Genomic DNA, 17,389 nt, shown 5'->3' with positions numbered 1-17,389 from the left:
GACTGATACTCACTCCGATTTTGGTCCGATTTTCGTGTTTTCATGCTCAGCGGCACACTTTTGGCCGCATCGGAGCTTGCAATTGACGGCCAAATGAGACAAAAATGCTTGTTCCGTGAATCCGCTCGGACAAGTTCGAGCGACTAGTGTGGCGGCTAGTGGGCGCCGCTCTCGCTTACCCCTGCAGGCTGTGACTGTTTCAAAACTTTTTGTTATTCCTCCCAGGCAGCCCGTGTTGTACCATGTCGATTGTGAGACGTTTGTGGCAACGAATACTGAAGCCAGTAGGTGATGGGCCGATCGACATCCCACTGCTAACTTCAGCTCCACATAGACATATTTTGTTGGAAAAGACTTGGAAGGTACGTTCCAAACGCGATACATGTCCTTGTCCTGTGTCTCTTGATCCGACAACTCAGGAAACAAATACTTTGAGCATCCCAACGCGAACAATGGTACGACTATAATGAAACCTCTGTCAAGTCCCCGTTAACGGAGTAACTGTTTATGTATAAAGGACGTTCCAAACGAACAGTCAAGTACCGCAAAAATGAAGATATGTGGGCATACGTTGCTAGCGGAAAGCGACTGCCAGGTTTGTATTTTCATTGTTACGTTCTTGTTTTCTCATCTCACTTCATTTTTCATCGTGTGCAGTGCAATGGTCAGCATGGCTGACGCATACTAGGCCGGATCCACCGAGCATCGAGGTGGGGTACACCAACCTCTAACGTGATCCCCATGCTGAAATTTTACGTTGAAATTAAAATTGTTTTCGTTTCACAGGAGTTGCATGTCGATATAGCACGTCAAGAACGGGTAAAGGTCAACGCGGCCATTCTGGAAGCGAGGGATCAGGCAGAAATAGCTATAGCTAATAGGGAACGAGTAGCGGCACCCAGCCACCATTCTCAAATCGAAACGCAGTCCCCATCGGCAACGCAGAACGTGCCTGTGGATCAAAGACTCGAACCTCTAGAATCCGATCAACGCCCAAAAGCGCAGACACGGGATCCCTGGGCAGAGGCATTGAAAGGATCTGATGAACCTCGATCGTGGACGCCCATAACGCGTAGGAGATAGAACGCTTGTTTTTGGGGTGTGACATGAATCAGAGTTCAGGGTTTTATTTCGAGAGGTTTGAGACAGTGACAGGAGTCTTGCCATTGGGCTAACTGCCTCGTTTCTAGATATTAATTTTAACCGAGCCTGAACTCGTGTTACCTATGCTGCGTCGTTCGTGCAGATTTTTCTAACGCTCGAGCCAGGGACTTGCGCACCTCTTCATATTACCTGTTCCTCAGAGGCTGTTGTATGCGAGGCTCGAGCGTGTCTTGCCACAGGGAGAAGCACGCTTACGGTGGACACCTCAGAAGGCTCTTTTACCTATACGCATGATTCTATCACGAAAAATGCAACCGAAGTTCCCGGCGGAAAAACCCGTACATTGTTCAGTCTTTTAGGTGGAGGAAATCTCCATTTTGCTATATGCATTTTCTGCTGCGTAATTGGTCTTGCAGGTTTGTGATGACATCGGCCCATACATATGACGACATTGCGGAGCCTTGGACACCTAGTGTGTTTCGAGACATCTTTGGACTGTTCCCTAATGTGTCTGCGTCAGTCCATCAATCATTCATGTGCTTCTTCATTCCTGGATTGCCGAATCGCGTGGTATTTTGATCCCTCTTCCACGAGATATCAGTAGTTGGTTTCCAGCCTTGGAGACTTTCTCTCAGATGTTGAGTGCAATGCAGCTGTCTGTCTATGGGGTCCCTGGTGGTGCGAAATTCGAACCCCTGATTTGCATATGTCGAAAGGACAGGGGCATGCTGGAAAGTCAAAATCGATGGATCTGAAGGCGTCGAATTTCAAACTACCCCAGACCTCTACAAGCTAGGCTGATTGTGCTGGCGAAGCCCATGCTACTACTGTGCCTTGCAACGGGAGCACTGTAGACGCCACACCATACAGCCCTACTCCCAGCCCTTAAACTTCAAGGGCCTCATCTACAGAACATGTGTCGGCACTGTATACTGTATTGACATTACGCAGAGAAAGTACTGCGTGAAAACAAGGTTGATATGATATGGCATAGAACATTACATAAGAATTGATGGCATAGAACATTACACATCTACATAAGAATTGACAGAACCCCCAGATACCAAGGCAGTACTAGTCTTCCAAGAAGCAAGAATGCAAGTTGGAATATTGGAAATGGTATATAACTAGTACTGTGGGGGTCAGATCGTCGACTAGGATCAGTCGTAATTGGCTGGGTTGGGCTTTCGAGGTTTTTGGCTGGTCTTCCCACGTGACCTTTGTAAATAATCATTGTGTCATTATAGGACGTCGGTTGTTTATGATTCGGACGTACTTGGCATCTTTGGGAACACTTTTACTCTCGTCTTTGGTTGATGTCTGTATCTTGTCTTTGTCTGTCTTTTTCTTGTCTTTTTCGTCAGATGCGCCAGCACTTTGGGCATCTTGCTTCCCGCGCCCAGTAAAGCTACTCGTCAAGTAAGTTCCTGGGCCCCGCTTGTCAAATATTTGTGTTTAAATGAACGAACCCAACTACAGGACCCTGGATCGAGTCCTCGTCCTCTGGATCAAAATCTTCCTCTTCTGAAAGATCGGAATCATCTTCATCTGGATCATTTCGGAATACACTGGAAGAGACGATCAACACCCAGACACATTGTCTCGGATTCCCAGATCTCACCCTTGATTTTTTTCAAGTGAAAGGTCTTCTGTGACTGTGACTGGAAATAAGGAAACCATTGTTGTCGTTGAACGATCGAGCAGTTCCACGTTGACCTTCTTATACTGGAGGATACAGGAAAGACGACCTGACGGGCGGTTACCCCCACACTGGTACTTATGGCATTGGGCTATGGAGGCGCTTGTTATCTACCACAGGGCGATCATTCATTGGTCGCCGTCGATAAGCTGTACACTCAGCTACTACACTGCCGTAAGTACCTGCTGTGGCCAGGGAAATAAGAATAGGTGAGCGCCTGACGCGATAACATGAAAGTTCTTGATACTATATATCACTCCCTTGATTGAATCACCGCATTGGCACAGAGTGGCGAGCTGTACTAGCACATGGTCGGTGATTTAGACAGATAATCATGATGTTCGTGAAGTCCTGTCTGATCGTTTGTACAGGATCATGATTATCCTACGATATAGAATAGGCGCGCGCCAAATGACGGAGGGAAAGTCGCTGCAGTACCTGAGCGTTAATCAAAACCAGATGATGAAGAGGCGCCTTTAAGAAGCGGCAACGCATACAATTTGCAAAGATCTCGGTACCGGCCGCGGTATTTTTATGACCACAAATTGACAATGACCCAAACAAGCACCTTTGTAAACTGTTTAGGAAATATTGCAGCGCACGGTGAACCAAATATAGCACATTCGAGTGTTGTCCCCCCGGATGGCTATGCATATGCAGAATTGGAAATACGCTCTGCAGCGTGAGCGCACCGGTATAACGTCATTCGAACACTCTCGCTTTTTCTACCATGTGTCACTCCCTTGATTGAATCGCGGCATTGGCACAGAGTGGCAAGCTGTACTAGTACAGTCGGTGAGTTAGACAGATAATCATGGTGTCAAACATGGAACGTTCATGAAGTTGCTTGTCTGATTGTACAGGATCATGATCCTACGATTAGGCGCCCCGCCAAATCACTGAGAAATACGCTGCAGTACGTATTTTCCTGAGCGTGAATCAATACCATGAGAGGCGCTTTATGTAAGAAGCGGCAGCGCAAACAAAGATCTCGGTACCGACCACATGTACGGCGGCGCATCAGCTGCAGGGAATCGGTGAGTTCTTGCTGGCCATTATGCTTATTGCGGTGCTTGTACATATGTAGTCTTACCTAGTTGTCTACTATTCTCAAAATTGAAGCAGTGTGCAACTGAAGCTTGTACATTATAAACTGTTGCAGCGCACGGTGAACCAAGTATAGCAAATTCTATGCTGGTGGCTATGTAGAATTGGTCTACATAGAAAGGACGGGCAGTGCCTTGCCATGAGCGCACCGGTAACTCTATATAACCCAGTTTATCGGAACAATCTCGGTTCTTCGCGCGGTCTCAACTTCCGTCACGGCTTCTTAGAAGTAAAAACGCCTGGTGAAGCTCTGGTCTCAATGCTATGCTAACAAATAATACCTGAAGGCGCTGTTGTATAACCAGTGTGCCGAAGAACTTCGAGCTCTCGAAGATCAATATGAAATGAATTTCATTGAGGAACACAAGAAATTTCTGAATACCAGTACTACCAACTAACGTATCATGATGCGTATCACCTTTCTTTTGTTGTACACATTTGAGATATTTGAAATGCATGAGCTAATGTTACATCTGACATATACGATTCACAGCAAGTCACAGCATGAACGATGGGTGCCTAAAACCCGGACCGTACCTCACCTAAGACCTTCGCCCTTGGTGTGGGTAGTGTGCAGGAGGGCGGTTCGCGGGGGGATACTGGCCGGGAGGAAACTGAGCGGGGGGGTACTGGCCGGGAGGGAACTGAGCGGGAGGATACTGGCCGGGAGGGAATTGGGCGGGAGGATACTGGCCGGGAGGATACTGGCCGGGAGGGAACTGAGCGGGGTGACGTTGGGCGGGAGCATGTTGGGCGGGAGCGTATTGTGCAGGGGGATGTTGGGCGGGAGCATGCTGAGCAGGAGCGTACTGTGCGGGGGGAGCGTGCTGAGCAGGAGCGTACTGGGCGGGAGGACGTTGGGTAGGAGCATGTTGGGCGGGAGCGTATTGTGCAGGGGGACGTTGCGCAGAAGCAGGCTGTGCAGATGAATAGTGTGCAGGATTGACTTGACGAGGTTGCTGACTACTGCACACACTTTTAAAGTACGGTACGGGATGAATGGTCTGAAGCAAACGTACCTGGTGCCACGTTGAGTCGGAGGATTCACCGCCCAGCCGCTTGATCGCTTTGACGGGTCTTGGTATGAGGCCAGACGCGGGTCCTGTGGTCCACGGCTTGTGAACCTGATCGGGGATCAGTCTCTGGACTATAACAGGTCAGGAGGGAGAAATCTGTACCTGACGGAGGGGCCGTCTCCATTATGTTCCTTGGGTGGGGGAAACTCCTCTTCGGAATCCTCCCTGTCTGTACGCACTCTGCGAACCTTTGGTACAGCCTCTTTGCTGAGATAATTTGGATTAGATATGATTTAATAACCTAGTGGAGTGGAATCTAGATACCGGTCAACGTCACGCTTGCGATCTTCTGGGTTGGGGTACGACATAGCTAGGAGGAGGGAGAGCACGTTAAGGTCAGTACTGCAGACAAGTACGGTTTTTATGAGGCTAGGGTGCTGCGATAACGGCAAACTCTTTGACAGCCTTTGCCTGCCAACAAGTACATATATGAACCAAGGGGCTTCCATCAGCGTCTGATAAGCCAATCAAGTGATCAACGAGCCAGCGCCCATCAAACTTCTTCCGCCGCTATTGATGGCAGTATACATATATAAGAAGCGCTATAGCGCTAGGTTGCAGCTGCCTGATGTTTCCCTATATTTTCATCACTCTGCCCATGACATTTCCAAGTGAGTGACACCACCTGATTTGATCTCAAATTGAACTCTGAATTCGGACGCTCAACGCTCAAGCGCTCATTGCCCACTGGGAGAATCACTAGATTGATGATGTTGGTAGGTAGCGATAGCCGTGTCTGTTCCACTCTAGAGGGTCAGATGTATACGGCTACGTAGGGACGACTTATATATCTTTCAAAGTTGCTGTACTGAACTGCCACATACTAGGAAAGGGCTCCTTTTTCGGCGACTTGTCGACGCCCGTCAACCGTTACCTATTTATTATTATCCTGTGCAGTCCGGGGTCCACATCTCAGGAAGATCTCTGATTACACAGGTTGCGATCGGAAGCACATTATCGACAAGACGGGCACAGCAATATTTATATTAATATATTCCGTCCGGAACTTCCGGAAGCAATTTGAATTCGAAAAGTGATGCTAGATGATGCTGTGTGGTTGCGAACCCATTTAAACTAGATATTCAACGTTAAACATTGAAATATTGACTCACCAAAGTACTCCTGGCTCAAGCATGTCTAGCATTCAACACTGTGAAAATGTCGAAGCCCAACTCCCCGCATACTTGCCGCCGGGAGTCCTGAGACCCATCACCCCAGTGGCTACCTCGCGTTATGGCAAGTCCTCCAGGTCAGTTCCCCAACAGCCAAAGCTCATGCGCGCACTAACATCCACGTGTTAGCCTCTATTCTTATCACACTGTCATACCACCAGGGTCCTGCAGCGCTCCGAGGTCAGTCTGCCGCTCACCGCTCATTTGCGTTAAAATTAATTCCTCCGCGCGAAGTTCTCTTGACAGCAATTCGAATTGGGACTCGTATCCGCATCCTGAAGGCCAGCGGTACTTCCATAAGAGGCTCACAAGCTACGATGTCGTCACAGAAGCGAATGTTTGCAGGCAAGAGACCGAGCACCGGGTGACTGGCTGCCTCAAGTATATCGATGACACGATCTTCCAGCAGCAAATTACAGTCCCGCCAAAGTCCGAGCTCTTCATTGAGCTTGATTTGGATGAATCAATATTCTCCTGTGCCTACTACTTTGTCGATCATGATACCCACCGTATCTTCTGGCTTGAGCACATATCTACGGAAGCCCTTGATATAGGCACCATAGTATCTAGCTCCCATCTCGGTGTGTGTACCAGAATCACTACCCCATCGTTTATCCTTACGTGTCAGCAGATACTGCTTTTGAAAGGCTGTATTGGGTACATGTTGAATTCTTCCCGATGCACATGCACGCCCAGATTTCACCCAAGGTGGTGGATGATCTGATTGGCGTCATGTCTCATGGTGCAGCAGGTATTTACTCTCTTGTCAGCGAATTTCATCTCTCTGAGCCCTGAGTGAAGATCGATTGACCTCTCGGTCGTCCACCTTTCCCTACACTGCGGAAAGGTGTAGTCAGCTACTAGAGCTCCTTTCTCTCCAACGAGGTAAGACTTCTGCATGAAGCGTACCCAATCTTTTCATCTAAACTTGCCATAAAGGTCGAGCCCTTGATGGGCATACATTATGTTTTGTCGGTGAGTGGAAATACAATAACTTCCCTACTGAGTGAAGCTCACAAATACTCTAGCTCGCTTATGGGGTGCAATAGGTTCGTTGGATGCTCAAGTTGACTTGCGCCACTATACTGAGACACATCTCAGAAAACCAGCGCTTCATGACGTATTACGGGCAAGAAAATGCCCAGTTAGACAGGTTGCAAATAATGACCCCAGAGGAAGACATTGATCACGAATGGGTGCAATCGCTCGCAAACCCGGCTCTGTGGGGAATCCCCGGCCGCTACTTTTCTGAGCTCCACGAGTTGTTCGCAAACGAGCAAGTGTTCGTCGATCAATGGCAAATATTCATGACCTCTTGTATCACGGAATGGAACACAGCCGTAGTTTGGGTACGCACATCTCAATCAAAGTGCTGTGAACTTTAATTCATGGTTTTACAGACATTCCCAGTAATAATGTGAGAGGCCCTTGGTTGTCGGACAACGAGGACGCCATAATAATAATTTTTGTAGTGCCACCATCCTCTCTTGCCTTTTATCTCGTGCTTCGATGTCATCTGCCCTGCCAGCGATTCTTTCAGCGTCTGGAAGCCTCGCCACCGGCTCGATCCTGCTCCTAAAGCACCACGGCCTAGAGGACGCCACTGCATCTTTTGCCGTTCGCATTATCTCCTGTTTAACGCCCTGCAATCCAGCTGACCACAGTCCATTTCATCTAGGCACGCTATCTAAGAGCCGCAAAATCACACTCAATTGGAATGCTCCCCTCAGCCATTGTATTCAGTCTTCCAAAAGGCCTCTATCTATGGAGTATCGTCTTCATGGTGGCCCACTTTCTTCTCCTCGCCTCGCACGTGGTCGGCGGATTCGCCATGTTTGCGGGCGCATGCTTTTTGGTGTTGCTTGTTTGGGCAGCTTTATATGTCACCTCTCCAGATGAGTACGACCAAAGCTCTTTACTCAGTAAAATACTCTGTCGCTGGCATTCAATTCAAGGAGATCCTCGAGAGGATGGGTCCTCCGTATGACGGTGGCACCTGTCCCTCCCCTGCCCTAGTAGTAGGAAGGGGTTCGAGAGGTGTGCTGGCGCCAGCACAAACACTTGTATTTTATATAATGTACATGTGCCGCACGCGCGCCCTTGGAATATAAGAAGTGTATTTCGTAAGTTCACATAGACTGAGAACTTGCAAACTGGCGAGTATTTTTTATTCGTGTGTTCATATTACCCCTAGACTGACTTCACTGCGGTTGGACGGCGTCCGTGATACGAGGTGAGGGGGTGGGGCCAGACCATGGTTCAGATCCTTCACGCGTGATTCACGAGCGTGCGCCTGCCGAACATAGGCATACCTCTGGAAGTGATTCAGAGCTTGCAGAAAAATAACCCCGACCTGTAAGCAAGTGAGTGATTTATTCCATGAGCGTGCATAAACAAACGCACGGGGTTCTGACGCAGCACGTTGAAAATATCAACAGTGGCTTCTCGAATAGATTCCTGGTGGTGGAACAGGCAAAAACTCAGAGGCTGTAATCCTCCAGCATGCGGTGGCATGTAAGCGAGCAGCTATGGGAAGAAAATTTGAGGAAAAACTCCGTAAGTGTGAGAAATGCCTCACCTCGACTACTTGTTCATATGTCCGCAAGCTGTCTGCTATCGAACGCACGATGAGCTCGACTTCCGCATCCGGTAAGTTCTTCACCAGCCGCAGTTTTGAAAGTTGATGCGATAGGTCGAATCCCTGGATGGCAGCGGTTGCCCGGTATTTTCTGAAATCCTACACGGAGGATCCCAAAATAAATATATCCTTGAGGCCCGCATCCTTGGGAATAGAAACCACGCACCTCGACGCAGTATTGATATGACTTGCTCCGTCGCCAACCCTCAATCCGGCTTGCGTTCGTAGCGAGTTCCTTAAATGCAGCTACGTCATCCGGAAACACGATACCGCTGCCCAATGACCCGTCAACAAACGGAGCACTAGCACACCCAAGCTTCGTCGATCCCGAGGCGACCTCCTCGTACCGCGACGCCAGCCGAATGAAGCGCGCGACATACTCCGTAAACCGCATCCGCACCAGCGTCTCCCCAAAATGCGAGGTGATGGCTGAAATTAGCTAAAACACCGAGCAAAAAAATCAGTTGGTTGCCGACACGATCGAGGCGATGCGACAAGACCTACATCCTCGATAAACATGTTATCCAAGCAGTCTGGCTTTGCTGCGAACTCGCTCTTTTGGCTCCCGTCTTTCCCGTCTCGAGTCGCGATACGCTGGATGTCATCCTCGCTCCCGGTCGAGTTTTCTGCCTTTATTGGGCGTGGCATCATTGGGTTGACAAGCGCAGGCGGGGCCATCGTCGGTGGGAAAGATAGGTGAATATCCTTGTGCACGACGACACGAGCTGTGCCGATGTCCATCAAAAGATCCCAGGATCCACTGGTTTCGAAGATAGGATTAGTTACACCTGCAATGTATGCCGGCCTGCGAAACAAATATCATTGATGTTTCTTCCAAGAGAAAAAATGGCCAAAAACATACGTTGAAACCCAGTCCTCGCCGCCCGCGAGTCCTGCATAAGGGAACGATCGCTCGATGAATCCTCGTAGCACCGCACCGCATCCAGAACCAAGGGCGCAAGCAGACAGGACGTAATTGGCGACCTGTCCAGCGGGGATATTGTGTCCTAGGAAGAGAATGCGCTTGCCAGTAACAAGCGCGTTAAAGAGAATTATTATTGGATGCGTGAGGCTTCCATTCGTGTGTAGATGAGGGTGTAGCGGTCCGGAGATTGTGATGAGAGGCGTAGAAAACGTTTGTATTAATTGAATTAGGGAATACTTATAAAACGCATGTTCAGAATTACATATCAAGCTCATTGTCATTAAGAGACGCACCTCTCCGACTTCCTCTGGAAAGGTGGCCAGAGGCAGCTTGATTGGCAGGGTGTGTCCTTTGTATGCGATATTGGTCTGAAAAAAATGGGTATCTTTGGACATCCCCGACCGTAAATGTGGGTCGGATGATGTGGGTATTGCGCCACCACTATAAGCGTGGCTCGAGTTCGAGCTTGTATCAGTGCTACGCCGCCCGCGGCTGGTAAGAACACTGCCGCCGCTCACTGAAGCGCCAACGACACTTCCTGGGCCTGCACCTATTGCAACACCAACTTGACCATCAATTATGGCGCTGTCATCATTCACCCATACCGCACTCCCCCCAAGGCTGAACGAGCTGTCCGACGGAGAGGACGGGTGTGTGGGGTTAGGATCAGAGACTGCTGTTGTAGAGCGTGTGCGAGAGCCGATGAGAACGCCGTCTTCAGATGAGTGTGAGCCATTCGAGCCTGTCGTCTTGTGTGCAGCTTTGAGAGGAAGCGGGGGTATATGACTGGAGAACTTGTCCGCAAAGATGTCTTTGCGCTCTGAGGCGCGCATAATTAACTTTTCACATCGCGTAAGTGCAGGGGCGGCACTAATGTTCATCGAGTTTATCGCATCAAATAGACGCGCAAGACATTCTTGGGACGGGTTTGCAAAATAGTCGTCAAGCGCTAGAAGGAGAACAGGCTGGTGCTCGGTGAGCAATAAGCGAAGTGACATGAAATTCAGACATACCTTGAAGATTTGGATAAATGGATGCCGTGTGCAGATAGCCATCGCTTTTACTACGGCACCTCTGCAATGCAACGCATATAGATGGAGTGGAGTATGTCAAAACTGTTTACACACCTCCGAACCGACTTGTCATGCTTCGTCCGCACCAAGTTGAGGACATACAGCAGTTCCGGGCGTCCATCCTCTCCATTTGATTGACTGTCACTCGATTCTGTCTCCAAAGCAAGAACTGGAGCAATGGTATTGAACGGCGTCTGGTTGAGGAAGAAGATGGTCCAATCTTCAAGGTGCCTCTCTGCCCCATCTGGAAGCATAAGATTTGCGAGCAAACTGACATGGAATAGTCAACCAATATATCTTTCGGGTTAGGTCAAGTCGAAATTCACCCCTCGTCTGTTCCCAGCGGCTGAGGAAACTGATATGTGAGCTGAGCACCACTATCAATATCAAACTCTGCAAGAAGAACGAATGAACAATGTGGGCCTTTGCCGGCCATGTCTGATTGCTATCGCCGGCAAAGTTGATTTGCAGCTGGCTAGGCAAGTATCAGCGGAAGGTTGAGCGAAGAAGTAGCACGAAATATTGCTTAAAAATTGCCTTATTTAGAATTTTGATATACAGGCAATGTTCAGAAGCTCAGCGCTCAGAAGCTATTCGATAGCATAATATCATGTTATATTAATGACCATCCTACCATCCAGACAAAGACCGTTGCAACGTTCCGGCCACACGCAGACACTTCTCACAGGTTGATAAATGATTGCACAGTTCATCAGGGGGGACCCCCAAGAACGACACAGCAAGACTCGTTCGAATTGGGCAGAAACGTCGACAAGGTACCTAAGTTACAGCGCACCATGAAACCCTGATCTCAACCGAGCCCCGCCAAGCTGGCAACAGTGTTGTTGATGGCTTCAAACATTTCCGACAAACGCGTGCGCATGCGATCTTAGAAGGAAAAAAGCATTAGCAACCACAACAAGCAATCAACATAGCATAAAGCGAAGTGATACAGATGGCATGCAGCATACCAAACGTTGACTTGGGAACGGGGTGAGATGACCTGCCTTGATCCTTCTCGTCTTCCACAAGTTTGTGAATCCCGGCTTCTAGCGTGTCTCGTGCGACTGTGTGTTCGTGGACAATCCTCGCGCTTGCCCAGGCGTGTGCATTCATCGCGGTGAAAAGGATTTTCCTCCTAAGCTCTATTTTTTCGTGAGGAGGTCGCGTCTAGGTGACTATATGCGCCCTGAACATCGAGTTTTACCTTCTCGGAGGCGGGAGTTCTGCTCCCCTTTCTCATGGAAGAGTGTTGTAATGGTTGATATGAAGTTGACTGTGGTAGACGTCATTTGAAGGATTTCTTGTAGCGAAGGCGGTGTATTCCGGTCATTGTTTGGCTCTAAGGGTGAGTGCCGGGCTGATTCAGGTGTCCGAGGGCGCTCAACAGACGTATCTTCAGCGCTGGGCAACATGTCGTCAGTGACTCGAGGGGCTGGTGACGAACTGTTCGAAACATCCATGGTAGAAGATCTTGAAACTAAAGGGGACTCCGAACAAACTCCGAAGATGGGCTCTACTGTCCTCACGTGACTACGCTTGTACGAGGTGGCTGTGTCTCTGCACGCATAACTTACTACCGTCCGTCGGAGAGGGAATTCAACAATCATGGACTTCGGCGATGGGGGGTCGAACGCGTGAGGATGGATGGATGAGGTACCAGCTGCAGGAGATGATGTCGCGAATATTCGAATATATACAGGGTGTCGTAGAGCAACGAATTATTTTTCTCAAGACTCTAGAGTAAACAATACACTACGAAAGCGAAAACAAGACAAAAGTGGAGCACACGAACATCCACATGCAGACGCAACAGGGTGATTCAGTAATTTTTACAATTTGAAGTATGATAACGAAAGAGAATGCAATATACAGAACCCGTGAACTCGGCATACGGGATGAAGACAATACAGCAGGACCTACACACCGATATGAATGAACACAATTCTCTGCTCGAGCGGCACTTTCTTCATCACGGCGAACTTAGCATGGTTGAGTGCCCGCGCCGCCTTCGTGCAGTCCATGACACCCCCATCCTTCGAACCATCAAACATAGTCTCGTAGAAAGCTTCAACAACGTGTTTTGCGACAGCGTCGTCGACCTCCCATAGCGTGCCAACGACGCTCTTGAACCCTGAAAATTGGATACCAGCTGCGAGATGGATGACTTCATCAGGCGTCTCATCATCGCCGGCAGCGGTATGACACGCCGACAAGAACGCGAACTCGGCGTGCGGAATGTCTTCCTCCATGATATCAAGCAATGTGAGAGGTTTGTCTCTCATCACGAAATGAGAATTGTAAGGCTGGTCGTGGTCTTGCTTGCCATGACATGCAAGGTGCACCCACGAGTTCTGTTCCAGAGCTTCGAGTGCACCTGCTCGTGTGGGCTGCTTCGCCGGAAATAGTGATACACTTGGCCGCTGCAGGGACAAGCTTTCGGACGAGCTCGAGCTCGCTGTCAACAGCCAAAAGTTCCTTGCCATTCCCTGAACCAGGTTGGCCCTGTCCAATCGCTACGAAGGGCGGAGTCGCATGTGTCTTCATCATCTGTCTAGACCTTATCAGAGCCGAAAGAGTCGGCGTGTAAGAGCAGATGTAAAGATCTTCCAGACATAGCTCCCTCCCAGAGCGATCTGCCTTCGTTTTATAGGGGTGAGCTGCATGGAGAGGAATAGATGTGAAAGCTGCAGTTGGACATAGCCATATACGAGACCGGCGCTTTAATTCGAGAACGTTCTCGAGTACGTTGACGATAGGTAGCATGATATCGTTCCATACTGCCCGCAAGAGCACTATTAGGTCAGTCCTCGACTCTGTCAGGCCCATCCGAGATGCTTGCGGTATTGCCCAGGCAAAGCGACTTTTGAGATTCTCCAAATCTGCGAGAGTGATCGATGGCAAGGGAACATGATATGGCTCTCCTGACGTCGGGACAATGATGGCGCTGCATGAGTATTGACTTGCAATGAGGATGATGACTGGGCCATGACGTGAGCAGGAATCGCGAGAAAGCTTGAATATTACGGATTTGAGCTACCACAGCGTCCCACTGATTCGTCAGCTTCCTGTACTTGATTGCTGCGCGATCCGCTGCAGCTCGGTCTGTGTTGGCCGCGGAACCTTGAGCGTCAGACAGACGCTTGCTGAGCTCTGAGAACTTGTGAGCTAGAATTGGATTTGTGAACTCGAGGTCTTCAAGTGGACTCCTCAGGCGAGAGGCCAGCGACCATTGCTGGCCACGGCCCTGCTCCACGAGTTCAACGGCGCCTCGTAGATTGTCGAGGCGGATAGCACATGATGCTGCATTCACAGGCAGTGCACTGGCACGACGAAAAGCAGAAGCAGATTCGCGTCGTGCAACAATTGAAGATTGTGCTGCGAGATGTCTGTCAAGAAGCTCGAAAAAGGTTTGGTAGGCTTCCAGTGCGGAGGCATGGCTGTGCCTCTCCGCTTCATCTGTCCAATGAATCGCCTCCTGGATGCGTTCTAGGAATCCTTGAGTATCGTGTCGTGATGCCAGTCTGAAGTTCTCCACTGCAAGTGACAAATCAACAGGGTTGTTGTGCACTCGGTAACGAGACAAATAGGCCTCCCCCAGCCTCAAATAGCTGAAGTATCTATCCGGGTGCAATGGAGGCAATTTCAACAATGATTCTTCACAGAGATCAATCGCCTCCTTGACATCTTCATTCTTCCGAGCGCCGAGCTCAAATTTATAGGAATTGCATGGCGCTTGGGATGATCATGCCCCAGTATCCGAAGGGATTCACGACACAGATCAATGGCCTCGTTAAGATCAGATTCTTCGCTGACATGTGATTTTGCAAATCTGCTTTGAAGCATGAGGGCAAGGTTGCCAAGCGTAATGCCACGATGTGGATTCCCAGATGGGCGCAACGCCAATGCCTCGCGATGGAGGCTGATAGCTCGGGTGATGTCATCAATGTCACCGCGTGCGGCGAAACGGGTCCAGAGGGCAAGCCCTAGGTTATCCAGTAAAAAATTACGATATTTGTGCCCAACAGGGCGCAGACGCAGTGCTTCTTCGTACAAAGTGATGGCCTCATCTAGGTCATGAAATTTGGCTTGGTGATCAAAGCGGGACTTGAGTGAGAATGCCAAGTTATGGATGTAGGTATCACGGCTGGAATCTTCCTCAGGGCACAGAGAAACAGCTTCACGACCAAGCTGTATGCTCTCTTCTAGATCATCAATGCTGCCATGCTGGTCAAAGCGTGCCTCAACTGCTTGTGCAAGGTAGTCAAGGGCGCTGGGACGGTGTTGGTGACCCAGAGGACAGAGTTTGAGGACGTTTCGTCCAAGGCGGATGCCTTCATTGGATGCATCAATTGGAAGTGTGTTGTATCGTGGGATCACATAATCGACCTGGCTGTCTACGCCGATGCTACGAAGGTAGGTGCCCTCTGGACAGAGGGGCAGTAGGTCGCAGCACAGCTGCGCCGATTCGTGAATGCAGACGGCGGTGTCCTCCCTGTCATAGCACCAGTTCAATGCTAGAATGAGACAATAGAGAGATAGCGTGTGATCGGGGTGGCCATGCGGACGCAATGCAAGGGCTTTGCGGAAGAGCGCAATGATGGTGTCAATGTCTTGAATATCCTTTCGAATATAACCTAGAAGGCGGGCCCACGCAAGGTTGGTGAGAGCTGCTGCTTGGTCAGGATGGCCGACTGGACACTGGTCCAGAACCAGCTGAAAATGCTCTACAGCACCGTTGAGGTGAGAGACCGTCCTGCCGGACGTGTATTCGGTAAGTCGTTGCGTGGCCCGCATCTGTCTCTCGAGCAATCTCACAGTCTGCGTGGGACTACAGTGGTGTTTTGTGAACATAAGCTAGCAGAATAAAGTCTGGCATCACTCACATCAAACAGTGTACCGGCCTGATTGTCGCAGGCATGTACAACAGCAGTCTTTAACGTTAGGGAAGGGTGGACACCACAAACAGGTGGGAAGGACAGTTCTGCGATGTGTTAGTAGATCATCGTGCATGAATAAGGAGCGAATCACTCACCAAAAGGCTCATTTGCATGATTTAGTAACTCATCCCACGATGTTTCGAGTTTTCCGATGACTTCGCCATTGCCTAGCATTCGATTGAGCTCATAGGACACCCTGATCTCGATTGATAATGCAGATGACGCCTGTGATGATCTGTAAACCGAAGATCAGTTCTCGAATCACGTCCGAAAGTTTACTTGTATTTTACAGGGTCACAACATCACCCCACGCTACAGATTTGTCGGCTAATAAGACTTTGATGGCTGATTTCCAGCGCCTCCTCGAGTCGACATTGATGTATACGTAAATGCCAGCGGGAATGCGCTCGGAAGGGATTTCAAGATTTTTTGCGCTGATAACTGTAGATAGAGCGTGAGGATCACAAAACGGATGCGAAGGCGATACAGTGTGACGCACCCTCAAGTCTCATAGACTGGCTTTCTAAGGTACCGGACATGATGATGCGATGCAGTAAGACGATGAGGATCGAGGATGGGATGAGTGATGGGCGGAACGAGTGGAAGGAGAAGACGTGGGTAGGGATATGGGGACGTGGATGGAGGACCGTTTGGCACAATATTAATAGACGCTGGTATGATTAGACTAAGCGCTAAGATGAAAAGATGACCGACTGGGAGAACCTGTGCTAACGAAGTGGGCGTCAAAGTCAGCCAAAGTGGCACGGCAAGGTTATGTGAGACTCGGTCCTGTGATGCTTGACTGAGGCGTACAACTCATTTAGTGCACTGGGGTAACAAGAATAATTCGCGAGGTAATATTGCAAACCGCTGAAAACGATGCGCACGGAAAAGCCGAACAATTATATATCAGAGTCCGATTGAACTGACAGTGCCGAGGAGACAGTTTGCGAGAGCATGACGGGTATGAGATAGCTAAACCGTGACTTTGCAGCGGACGATACAACGAGTACTCGGTGAAAGCGTGTGACAGCGAGCTGCGACCAGGTAAAATGAAGCACAGCCACCCATTACCTTGTGTTCTGACTTCACTCCAGCCGCTTCGGAAAACCACTCCGCATGGTGTTCAGGGAATTTAGAGAGAAATCAGCCGTACCAAGGATGTTCACTGCAGGTGTCGGCACATGCAGCTTGCCGGAACTTCCCGGTACCATATCGTCCAGCTGAGTTGGCGCCATGTTTTTCTCCTCATCCGTTTCCTTCCTTACCTCAACGTCGAGTTTCGTCGCGCCTATCGCTCCTCACTCGGAATGCGAATATACTCTTTTACCCACCAACCTCTCCCTTATTGTCCCATGTGTTTTCGTTTCACACTTTTCACCCACATAGTTTTGTCGTATCTCGTACCACCGACCTTATAATGGCACTATGTTGCTTTTATTCATATCCCAAAGCTAGCAATAGAGTCACCAGGCATGATTGAGAATCGGGTGGACCTTGGCTGGAGCTTCCGGGGGCCTAAATTTATATCAACATGAATCAAGAACTTCACTGTCTTCCTTCTATATGGTCTGGCTAGGGGAGACCAATATGGTCGCTTCGGGAGCTGCGTCGATTTGGCAGCCGTGCGCGGCTTGAATCAACTTGCTGCATTC

General features: G+C 49.4%; 7 protein-coding genes across 7 annotated transcripts; 2 read left to right on the top strand and 5 right to left on the bottom strand.

Annotated features, from left to right (window-relative positions):
* The first annotated feature begins 57 nt into the window (after positions 1 to 57).
* Positions 58 to 1,286, top strand: DEU56DRAFT_361276 (uncharacterized protein). The gene is made up of 6 exons (XM_041345853.1): positions 58 to 284; positions 335 to 362; positions 420 to 455; positions 518 to 595; positions 658 to 710; positions 772 to 1,286. The coding sequence occupies exons 1-6, from the start codon at positions 243 to 245 to the stop codon at positions 1,081 to 1,083; spliced, it is 549 nt and encodes a 182-aa protein (XP_041208316.1). The 5' UTR covers positions 58 to 242; the 3' UTR covers positions 1,084 to 1,286.
* A 978-nt stretch (positions 1,287 to 2,264) lies between these two features.
* DEU56DRAFT_912952 (uncharacterized protein) lies at positions 2,265 to 2,784 on the bottom strand (the record flags this gene model as incomplete). Its single annotated transcript, XM_041357465.1, has 4 exons — positions 2,265 to 2,322; positions 2,381 to 2,512; positions 2,574 to 2,672; positions 2,726 to 2,784. 4 exons carry the CDS (start codon positions 2,782 to 2,784, stop codon positions 2,265 to 2,267), a joined length of 348 nt encoding a protein of 115 aa, XP_041208315.1.
* A 1,434-nt stretch (positions 2,785 to 4,218) lies between these two features.
* On the bottom strand, positions 4,219 to 5,294 carry DEU56DRAFT_946992 (uncharacterized protein; the record flags this gene model as incomplete). Its single annotated transcript, XM_041359050.1, has 4 exons — positions 4,219 to 4,876; positions 4,930 to 5,034; positions 5,089 to 5,193; positions 5,251 to 5,294. 4 exons carry the CDS (start codon positions 5,292 to 5,294, stop codon positions 4,453 to 4,455), a joined length of 678 nt encoding a protein of 225 aa, XP_041208314.1. The 3' UTR covers positions 4,219 to 4,452.
* A 750-nt stretch (positions 5,295 to 6,044) lies between these two features.
* On the top strand, positions 6,045 to 8,271 carry DEU56DRAFT_805603 (uncharacterized protein). Its single transcript, XM_041353297.1, has 11 exons — positions 6,045 to 6,235; positions 6,288 to 6,338; positions 6,393 to 6,739; positions 6,790 to 6,909; positions 6,960 to 7,043; positions 7,098 to 7,133; positions 7,187 to 7,207; positions 7,260 to 7,507; positions 7,559 to 7,575; positions 7,631 to 7,775; positions 7,837 to 8,271. Exons 1-11 carry the CDS (start codon positions 6,120 to 6,122, stop codon positions 8,143 to 8,145), a joined length of 1,494 nt encoding a protein of 497 aa, XP_041208313.1. The 5' UTR covers positions 6,045 to 6,119; the 3' UTR covers positions 8,146 to 8,271.
* On the bottom strand, positions 8,272 to 11,290 carry DEU56DRAFT_805602 (docking domain of Afi1 for Arf3 in vesicle trafficking-domain-containing protein). The gene is made up of 10 exons (XM_041353296.1): positions 11,121 to 11,290; positions 10,849 to 11,064; positions 10,735 to 10,795; positions 10,015 to 10,686; positions 9,659 to 9,957; positions 9,301 to 9,601; positions 8,963 to 9,235; positions 8,737 to 8,895; positions 8,562 to 8,684; positions 8,272 to 8,511 (listed from the first exon to the last, which is right to left on the bottom strand). Exons 1-10 carry the CDS (start codon positions 11,228 to 11,230, stop codon positions 8,338 to 8,340), a joined length of 2,388 nt encoding a protein of 795 aa, XP_041208312.1. The 5' UTR covers positions 11,231 to 11,290; the 3' UTR covers positions 8,272 to 8,337.
* A 193-nt stretch (positions 11,291 to 11,483) lies between these two features.
* DEU56DRAFT_805599 (uncharacterized protein) lies at positions 11,484 to 12,274 on the bottom strand. The gene is made up of 3 exons (XM_041353295.1): positions 12,002 to 12,274; positions 11,802 to 11,939; positions 11,484 to 11,682 (listed from the first exon to the last, which is right to left on the bottom strand). The coding sequence occupies exons 1-3, from the start codon at positions 12,255 to 12,257 to the stop codon at positions 11,606 to 11,608; spliced, it is 471 nt and encodes a 156-aa protein (XP_041208311.1). The 5' UTR covers positions 12,258 to 12,274; the 3' UTR covers positions 11,484 to 11,605.
* Positions 12,275 to 12,337: 63 nt separating this feature from the next.
* On the bottom strand, positions 12,338 to 16,273 carry DEU56DRAFT_946976 (CHAT domain-containing protein; the record flags this gene model as incomplete). The annotated part of the gene is made up of 8 exons (XM_041359049.1): positions 12,338 to 13,187; positions 13,240 to 13,775; positions 13,822 to 14,529; positions 14,568 to 15,615; positions 15,681 to 15,778; positions 15,830 to 15,969; positions 16,025 to 16,175; positions 16,234 to 16,273. 8 exons carry the CDS (start codon positions 16,271 to 16,273, stop codon positions 12,714 to 12,716), a joined length of 3,195 nt encoding a protein of 1,064 aa, XP_041208310.1. The 3' UTR covers positions 12,338 to 12,713.
* Positions 16,274 to 17,389: the final 1,116 nt, after the last annotated feature.

Source organism: Suillus clintonianus (assembly GCF_016758775.1).
Source record: "Suillus clintonianus strain FC179 chromosome Unknown DEU56scaffold_37, whole genome shotgun sequence".
NCBI lineage: Eukaryota > Fungi > Basidiomycota > Agaricomycetes > Boletales > Suillaceae > Suillus > Suillus clintonianus.
This window is presented reverse-complemented; position numbering and strand designations above follow the sequence as displayed.